At 38.4% G+C, this 10251-nt stretch overlaps 1 protein-coding gene across 1 annotated transcript; it reads left to right on the forward strand.

Annotated features, from left to right (window-relative positions):
* The first annotated feature begins 8280 nt into the window (after nucleotides 1-8280).
* LOC143576937 (small ribosomal subunit protein bS16m/bS16c-like) lies at nucleotides 8281-9493 on the forward strand. The gene is made up of 3 exons (XM_077060912.1): nucleotides 8281-8413; nucleotides 8509-8554; nucleotides 9196-9493. The coding sequence occupies exons 1-3, from the start codon at nucleotides 8281-8283 to the stop codon at nucleotides 9395-9397; spliced, it is 381 nt and encodes a 126-aa protein (XP_076917027.1). The 3' UTR covers nucleotides 9398-9493.
* The last annotated feature ends 758 nt before the right edge of the window (nucleotides 9494-10251 follow it).

Genomic DNA, 10251 nt, shown 5'->3' on the forward strand with positions numbered 1-10251 from the left:
ATCATAACTTTGCTCAACAAGTTCGCTAAATATCAAGATAAACAAAACACGTTTAATAAAAACAAATTAACGATTACAAACACAAATAAACACGAGATACTGAACTACTGGCATCATGCACCAACAGACTCCCCCTTGGCAGTAGCTTCATATCTCTATCTTTTTTCTCGTGCCTTGTAATCCAAAAAACACGTACCCACCGTCTTTAAGCATGAATGCCCTGTCTCACACAGACAGGAACCACCCTCTGGTACTTCTTTGCTTCATCCTTCCACGCAGGAATATAGAAAATCTTCTTATCATTAAGTACCTGCAGATCAGCTTGAGACAAATTAACCAAGTGCATTGGATCATACACTCTCAGGATCTCCTGTTCACCCTCATCTTCCATCACGGATTCAGCAGTTTGGCAGTCAACATACCACCACTTGAGATCCTTCAACACATCCTTGGGCATCACCTTCATCGGAACCTCCTTCAAACATCGAATTGGCTTGTATTTCATCACCATCCAAGGCTTACCATCGGCCCTCATTCCTCGTTCCTTGTCCTCAACCAACTTCCCTTTCTGAGGTTTCAACAACTCAAACCTTTTCTCTTTCACACTTTTCTTCCACACAATCTTTCCAACCCATCTCGCAAAGTTGTCATCACTTCGATTAATCAGTCTCAAATGTGCCAAATCTTTCACCACACACTCAGGCAAGGTGTTGAGCGATCTCAAAGCCTTCTTAAAATACTGAACCCCATCATATCGCTTTATCACAAACAATTTTAGCTGCTCATCATACAACCAACAGATAATACCTTTCTTCGATTCAGCATAGCCCTTGATACTGTAACTTTTCTTGAACATTGTTGGAACTTCAGGTTTCTTAGTCTTGAAGAACCATTGCGCACAACCTTCCTTCCATCTTGGCTGTTCTTCCCACTCAGAATCACCCGACACATTTTCATCTTGACCCAGCTTCACCTCATCAACACTTGGAATATCATGCTCTACACCATCATCAACTATCTCTCTTTCTTCCAACTCACTATTAATCTCTATCTGTTTCCCCAATCTTTTCAATCTCACTAGCCGTCAATACATCATCAACTAAATCATTATCATCATTTTCCATCACTTCCTCATCGTCTACAACCACCACATTCTCACCACCTGTACTGCCTGACGGACCAGCAGACTCCCCCTGAGATGTGGCAGTCCCAAGATTTTGTTTAGTTCTTGGAAACTCACCACCTGCACCTTTCGATGCATTGGGATCATCGTCTCTGTCTTGCCTCTTCTTTGTCCTCAATTCATCACCCTTGCAACTCGTCTCCCCCTGAGATGCTAAGAACTGTTTAAGAATATCAAAGAGTTACAGTGCTCAATGAGAAGGGATGATTGAATCTGATTCTCTGCCACAAGGCGCTGAATGGCTTGTGTCTGAATGAGATTAATCCGCGACTGTTCAGCAACAACCCTTTCAAGAGCCGCGATTCTCTCAGAGTCAGACAGAGTAGCATCAAAGTCAAACCGCATATGAGAAATATATTGAGCATACGGCGGTGGAATTCCCAAACTAGCTGGTATATCAGAGGTAGGCTGAATAGTAACCGTGGGTGGTATTGAGACAGGTAATCCAGCAGTCGCCACCAGTGTCGACTCAATAAATCTAGCGACCACCTCTGATGGAGTAAGAGTAGGAGGTCGTAAAGAAACAATCTCCGGTGCTGTAAACTGGAACGTGGTTGGAGGAATACCAAAGGATGATGATACAGTCACCAAGGGTACACTAGAGGTGACTGGTAAAGTAACTGCCGAAGAGACCGGTAACATAGACATACCCGATAATGATGGTGGAGTAAAATGAACAACCCTTGAACTTTCACCAACTTTAGAACTTTCACCAACCTTTGCCTTCTTTGATCGATACAAATCCTCCTCATAATCTGATTCACTATCATCGGAGTCTTTCTTTCGTTTGCCATGAATTCTTTCTTGACTTGCAAGAACTCGCTGTGCTTCAACAACATCATCAGTAGAGGAATCTGATAAAGTCTCCTCAGAATCCTCCACAGCTGCAACTGATGGACCCACATTCATACCAGAAACTGCTGTCGTTGAGGCTGGAAGTTCAATAGGATCTACCGTCCCATATCAAAGAAATCATTCCCACCAAAGGCAACATCAAGATCAACCTGATCTGCAGGAGCTGCAGCTAGATCAGCAAGAGGAGCTTGTTGTACCACCGGAGGTTGACCGACAGGAGGTGGTGATTGTTTTGAACTTTTGTCTCAAAAGTTGTTGTAGATGTCGAGGTTGTGTTACTATCAGTTTTCCTCACATATGGTGGGACAAACGGATTTAGGGAAGATTTCTTTTCATCAAACTTATAGTCCTCTCCTCATTTTAGTAACACGACCTCTTCTTTTATCTCACCTGATTCGGACGATTTGTCAGAATTTGACGAGATAGAACTTGAGACAGAACTTGTGACATTAGAACTTGTCTTACTCGCTTTACTCTCATTAACTTCAGTTTCTTTAGCAGAGACTTTTATTGGAACTGTCTGACTAATTTCAGCATTCACGGATTGCTGATTACTATGATTATAAGTAGTTATTATTATATGGTGGTGGGACTTCACTGAATCCAATTCCCTCTTTTTTAATCGGGGAACGTTGAACACTTATAATGTGGTCCAGCATCGCCGAAGAATTTTTAAATTTTTCAATTTTCCTGTTCAGTTCCACCACTTTTACCTGGTAATCAACAATCTGTTTATATTTTTCAGCTATTAGTTTGTTTTTTCTTCTAACACTTCATAGTTAAGATCAATTACTTGTATTTTTTCAGCTAGGGTGGCTTTAAGGCTCCTGATGTCTTTTTCACTAGCTTTTATTTTTACCGAGTAGCTATTTTCTTTAGTTTTAGAATAGTGATGTTCTTCTTTTAAGTTTTTTAATTCACTGTCCAAACTAACAAACTGATCAGTTAATACTTTCAATTGATCAGACAGTTTTTCACAGTGTTCACACTGAGATTCAGAACATACCTCTGAGAGCTGGTCATTAACTTCTGCCATGTATGCTTGATCCTCTACCGTCTCTTTGTCACATTTTCCTGTTTCAATCACCTCCTCAACTTGTATATTCCAATTATATCCACCGCTCTGCTGAGATACCATAGTCTTGATTTCATTTCCACTTCCATTCTTTTGAGTAGGTCTATTTTGACTTCGTTCAACTCTCTCATTTGTACATTCTCTAGCAAAGTGGCCATTTTGTTGACAGTTGTAGCAGCGAACCTTTGATTGGTCGAAACCAGGTCTCTCTCCAACGAATTTTCTACCAGTCTTCTTCATAAATCTTTTCACCCTTCTCACGATCATTACCATTTGCCACTGCAAATCCATTTCCTCCATGTCATCAACATCTATTTGATCATAATCCTCATCCAAGGTTGCAGGGTCGACAATCTTTCCCTTGATGTAATTCTCATATGAGGCGATGAAAGATGCATAAAGAACAAATTGTTGTTCAGCTGATTTCACACTCATAGGCATCTGTGTGTAACTTTTGTTAGTGGCATTTGCTGAGGAGTTACCAACTGAGGATTGAGTTTTTGACGAATTACTTCCACCCGCTACAAAGCATATGTCACCATCCATATTCATCACCACATGACCATCTTGTGTAGAGTTTGTTTCACCTCCTAAGTAATAAGCAGTTGATTCAGATTTAGAGCTTGAGTTCGGAGACCCTTTCGCACCATACATTCCTGGATCCTGAACCTGATCAGTAGGCGTACCTTTCCAAACCATGTTGAGTTCAAAATTACGTAACTTGTTAACCACCTTCTCTAAATCAAAACTCTCAAACTCATTATCTTCTCTCATCAGAACTGTGTACATCTCCCATTTGGTGGGAGAGCATCAAGAAGCTTTTCCACTATCTCTTCTTCCTTGTATTCAATGGAGTAGTTATTCAACTCGGTCATCAGGTGATAATATCGTGTTATGATGTCATCAAGTGATTCATTCTTCAGATACTTGAAAACAGAGAATTGAGTTTTCAGCAGTTTTGTCTTGGAAGTACGTATCCCAACATTTCCTTCATATCTGTTCTCAAGTGCTTCCCACAATTCTCGAGCAGTTTTGTATTTCTTGAAAGTATGAAGAATCTCTTGAGGAAGTGCCATTGTAATGGCTGCATGTGCTTTTCTCTCGGCTTCATACATTTTCTTTTCATCATCCTCCATCTTACTATACTTCTTAATTTGTTCTCGACCTTCGAATATAGTGGTCGGTGGAATGTATTCATCTTGAATGCAGACCCACCTCTTTGCGTCTTGATACTTCACATATTGTTCAAATCTATCTTTCCATGCAACGAAATCAGTACCTTTAAGCAGTTTTGGAGCTTTAGTTGCCGAACCAGCTTCAACCTCCATATTTACTAGTTCAGTGATGTTTATCGAAGTCATACTTGAACGAAACGAGACTTAGAACTTAAAAACAAGATTTTGTGTGCAGTAAGCAGCGAAGTTAATACAACTTCGCTTGCAACTTCGCTAAGGACAACTTCACAACTTACTAACTTCGCTTGTTACACAACTTCGCTGGCTACACAACTTCGCTAGTAACACAACTTCGCTGAGACCCTATATCTTCGCTAAAACCCTAGTTTGGGTGACGGCAACTTTGCCAGAAGAACAGAGGAGTTTTGCTGGTTAGACAGGTCGATTTCGAAGGTTGCGAGGGTGATTGGAAGGTGTAATTGATGAGTGTTGAGAAGTGACTGACAAAAAGGAGGTATTACAACGTAAAATAGTTCCGCGAATTGTCTAACGGAACAATCTTAACACCCGTGTGATAATCTTGAACCACACAATCACGAGCAAAATTCTCTGATACCAATTATAGGTTCCCAGCCGGATCTACACATGAGTATCTTGTAACACGAGGGTGCGGAATCCCACGTTTACGATACGAGTGTTGAGATGATTAAGAAGTAAATCACACGCAAAGAACACCAGTAAGTAAGATAATACTTGTTATATTGCAAAGGTAAACCAAACACGTAACACAAAGGTGTGACAAAACAGCCGTCCAAGTACACTCTACATATGCCGAAGTTATGGTTTATATAACACGATAACTTCGCCCAACAGGCTAGGCGAAGTTATCATAACTTCGCTCAACAAGTTCGCTAAACATCAAGATAAACAAAACACGTTTAATAAGAACAAATTAACGATTACAGACACAAATAAACACGAGATACTGAACTACTGGCATCATGCACCAACAGTTTTGTCCCACCGGGTTTTCCTAGTAAGGTTTTTAATGAGGCAAGATCTTCAAGCGTATTATGTTGATAACCAAGGGGGAGTGTTTAAATATATAATATTATGGTTATCAATACCTAATATAGATTAGCTTTCTCCCCAAGTTTTTCTACCTTATATATACATCTCATGTCCCTCTTTGTAATATACATATATTAATGAAATCTCCATATTTCTCCCTACATGTTCATCTCCTATTATTTGGCTATTAGGCTTATTTCACAACAGGAATAATATTTTTCCTTCTCGTCATTCATCATAGTATAAATACACAAATCAATTGTGTTTTAGAGGGGCTTTTGTGACCACATGCCCATCGTGGGCTCCAAGTCTCAACAACAATTAAAAGAGGGTTTGTTTTGGGAGAGCTATTATTCGGCCGACATACAAGAAACAAATATATATTATAGTATAGAGAATAATTTTCTTCTGTGTTATTTTTGTTGCTGTCGAAGACAAAACAAAGAAGAAGAGAAGTTTTGTTGTGCTCATTCTTTGGTGTTTTGTGAAGATAAGAGACGTTCACGAGATTGGTTATTTACTCGTTGGTGATCCCTCTTACTCGTTTACTCTTTTGTATTTGGTTCCGTATACTTGATGTTAGTTTGTACCAAGTATATGATGATTTGTGTATGTCTCTAGTTTTACCTAGAGAAGAACTTTGTATCTATTATTAGTGATAGTGGATTTGAAGCGGCTCTAGTAGTCTCGTAGTTTTTACTCTCGCCTTGAGAGGTTTTCCACGCTAAAATTTTTGTATCCTATTTACTTTTATTTACTCTATTTGTTTGCATCCTCATTGGTTCATTTGGGTTGGGAAAAAGTTTAGCCAAACGAAGATTAATTCCGCAATTTTTGTTTACCGTTTGTGGCTAGGTGGTCGTTTTTCCCAAAAAAAATGAATCGGGTTTTCGTCATTGTTTGACAGTGTTCAAAGCTAGTTATTTCTATATTATTCTCAAGGAGTTCGAGAAGTTGAATCCGAAAGGTGAACTTCGAACGAATAAATAAACTATGTCCTCCGACCGTTTAAGCTGGTATTTCAAGAACATTGTGTGGATATTCGAGCTCATCTCAACCTATATTGCTTAAGATCCGAGAATGTGTAAAGAATTGAGAACTCCTTCATGAATGAAATTAGTGGGTCATACCTTGAGAGGGTGAATTGAAACGAAGAGACTTCGGTTTATTAGGTGATTTGTGAAGATGCGAGACACGGTTTGACAAAGTTTTGATATCACAAGTCAAGGGGTGATTGTATGACAAAAATATGACTTACGATATCAAAAGAACGAAACCCCTTAAGTATATTATGGTCAAGAAAATAATTAAAGTGGGTGAGATATCCGGATCCGAGAAGAGAGCTTCGATGCACACGTTTAGCTTCAATGGGGAGGAGCTTCTAGAATATTATTGTTTCTACTATAAATTGAACTTTGATGGTTTTATTTGTGTGTGTGTTTCTATGGTGTAAATAACCCACCCAAGGGGAGCTCACATTGGGTGGGATCAGTGTTCATTTATTAATGAATCTTTTATGGATTACGAGATCGTTTGTGCTTTATATTATTTGTCGATCGTATGATTTCACGCACCTGTCTCGATTGCTTATCAAGAACAAAATCCATTCGTTTGTCGAATCTGGTTTAGGGACCTACATGAACGTAACTAAATGTAAATGAATAAACGCAAACAAACTTTCAAGAACATTAATGACCATACGAGGTATGTATCAACATTCTTTCATTTAGTTATATGAGTGTAGAACAACTAATAAATTAATTTATAAACATTCATTAACTGTCATGTTACTTTACAAGCCTCGATTACTAACATTATGATATTAATTGAACTCCCTTTAGGTATTTACATAATTACACTTAAAAAGGATGGAAAAGAAACAACGTAAAACAAGACCCAATGGAATCGTCTTCTATTGCATACATTAAAACAACTACCATCTTTCCTATTTAAAAAACATAAACAAAAGACCTTTTTTCTATAAAATAATGTAACACTACCGAAGAAACATAAATAAAAGAAACAACGGTTTCTATAAAATAACCGCACAGCCAGACCCAAAAACTTTGATCACACACCACTGACACTAACTTACGTCTTTCCTGCCAGACGTCTTTCTGTGTAACGCTCGCTCGTATCGGGCAACCTGGTCCGCACCACGCTGAACAGCCTACAACCAATATTTTCAACATTCAAAAGTAACTAACTTGTTATTAATATATATATATAAAAGAAAGTAAATCACTAAGGGGGTGTTTGGTACAGAGAATTGAAGGGTGAGAAATGGAAATGGAAACAATTCTCTTGTTTGTTTACTAAAGAAAGAGGTGAGAAATGGAAATAAACCATTTCCATTTCCCGATTTCTTTTCTCTAAAAAAGGCGGAGAAATGGATTTCTCTACGTTCATTTCTCTCCGTTTTCTTCCTTTTCATTCCTCCCATTTTCCTCCTTCAGCAAGGATTCCCCCAAAGTAAAAACAGAACACCAAAACCCTAACCACTAGCGAGTGTGTGGAGATGGATGCAATCAGGAAGCAGCTGGATGTGTTAATGGGAGCCAATCGTAACGGAGACGTCACGGAAGTCAATCGGAAGTACTACGATCGTGACGTCTGTCGTCTCTTCTTAGCCGGCCTTTGTCCTCACGAACTCTTTCAACTCACTGTAAGCAAAATCCATTCCTCTTATTATACTATATGCATCCCGACACATAATTACCTCGTTTTAGGGTTTTAGCTGTTAATTTTCTACCAAGTATGTTATAAAATTTGGGGAAAATCGTGTTATGTGAGTGAATAGAAAGGAATTGTGTTCGTGTTGAATAGCTTGTTGTGGAATTGAGTTTTTTGAACTTTAGATTGTCGTATTTAGATGTGTTTTTTAGTAAGATTTGTTACAGAGAAACAGGCGGGGGGTGCAAATGGTGGTGAGGCTGAGATTAGCGAGATTAGGATGCCGGAACCGGCCGTTTTACCGGGTTATGGCCGCCGATAGCCGGTCACCCAGAGACGGAAAACACATAGAAGTTTTGGGCTATTATAACCCTTTGCCAGGTAAATTGATTTGTGGTTGTAATATTAAGTCTGTGTTTGATCTATATATATATATATATATATATATGCGACTAATTGTTGGTTGGTTAATATAGGTCAAGATGGTGGTAAAAGAATGGGGCTTAATTTTGAAAGAGTGAAGTAAGTTGTTTGATTCACACTATTAATATTGATTTGAATGTGATTTGAATGATCTGATACTGTTAGCTTTGCTGTTAATAATTTATGTTGTAGTGTTGTTCATGTTCATTGCTTGTTCTGTTTTGCATATGCATAGCTAGGGCTGTAAACGAACCAAACGCTCAGCTAACAGTTCGCGAACTGTTCAGTGAGAAGTTCGTTTAATAAATGAATGAACATGAACAAGAAAATTTGTTTGATTAGTTAAACAAACGAACATGAACAGAGCCCCCGTTTGGTGAATAATATGAAGATGGTCAACAATAGTTGATGGAAAATGAAGAAAGTAATTGCCTTTATGGAGCAATTAAATTAAATAATTCTTACAGTAAGTTGATAATCCAAGTAAGAAACACTTTAGCATAATCCATCAGGTACAGGCTGACTCTAAGGTCAAATTCATAAATTTCCATCTGTGAAGTCACACGTGTTTTTTTAGAAAATTCTTGAAAAATTATTATTAAGATAAACTTGTGTAACGAAAATGCCAAAGGACAGGGAAATCATGGTGTTAAAATTGTTTGAATAAATATGGATTTGATATTTAAAAAGTTATTTTGACGCCTCTTTTATGTGTTACATTTGTTTTCATTTCTATACAGATATTGGCTCTCAGTTGGTGCACAACCATCGGATCCAGTTCAACGTCTTTTGTTTAGAGCTGGGCTGCTACCACCACCACCAATGGTTGCAATGGGTCAGAAAGGAGGGCCTCGTGACACCCGCCCAGTTGACCCGTTGACTGGACGGGTCATGATCCCCGAGCAACCAGCCAAACCTAGTAATGAATCAGTGGATGCTTAAGAAAATAAACTGCCAACTTCCCAACTGTCGTTTTTGATGCATGCTGCTTTCGCTTTTGGGTTGGTTATATGGTTATGTTCAGAACTGTTTGCAAGGTTAGAAGAGAAAATTGAGATGGTCGAGTTGTATACCGATGGTTCAATGGGATAGTTGTGTATGGTTGAAGTATGTTTTGTATGTTAATTGGTTTTAACTATGGTTGATGTTTTTTGCTTAAAAACTATGTTTTGTATGTGAATTGGTTTGATCAATGCATATTTTGGTTGGAATTTATGCATCTTTTTATATGTTTTTTGTTTTTTAATAAATATTTGTTATGAAAAAAATACTTGTGCTAATGATAAAGTTGATATAATTCTCTGTTTATTTCCTATGTACCAAACAAGAGAAATGATTCTCAGCTATATTTCTCTACTGAAATCTCTGTACTACCAAACAGAACAGTCAATTCTCATTCTCCAGACCAATTCCCTTTCTCTGCAATTCCATTTCTCTATTCCATTTCTCTGCAATTCCATTCTCTGTACCAAACACCCCCTAAGTAGTAATAAAGATTCATACATTCAAAAGAGCTGTCATTCTCCCAGTCTCACCATGCATCACGCCTCCAAGCACAGGTGGCGGTTGGAAATGTTGAACCGGGTGTCGGGTTTGCAACGGTTCAACAAAAAGCGGCTCACTCATATCACCAACATCTGAGCTGGTTTCAGGTGGTGGAGGGGTTGTATCCATCGGGTCACACACATTCCCAACATAAGTAACAAGTTGCATATTTTTATCTTTTGAACTTTGTTTCAGCTTACGTTTTGGTTGGATGTCTGCTGGAAATGGGATTTCTGCCCGTTTAATCATTT

Source organism: Bidens hawaiensis, unplaced genomic scaffold (genome assembly GCF_021521415.1).
Source record: "Bidens hawaiensis isolate Kalapana, Puna unplaced genomic scaffold, B.hawaiensis_p1.1 tig00028417_1, whole genome shotgun sequence".
NCBI lineage: Eukaryota > Viridiplantae > Streptophyta > Magnoliopsida > Asterales > Asteraceae > Bidens > Bidens hawaiensis.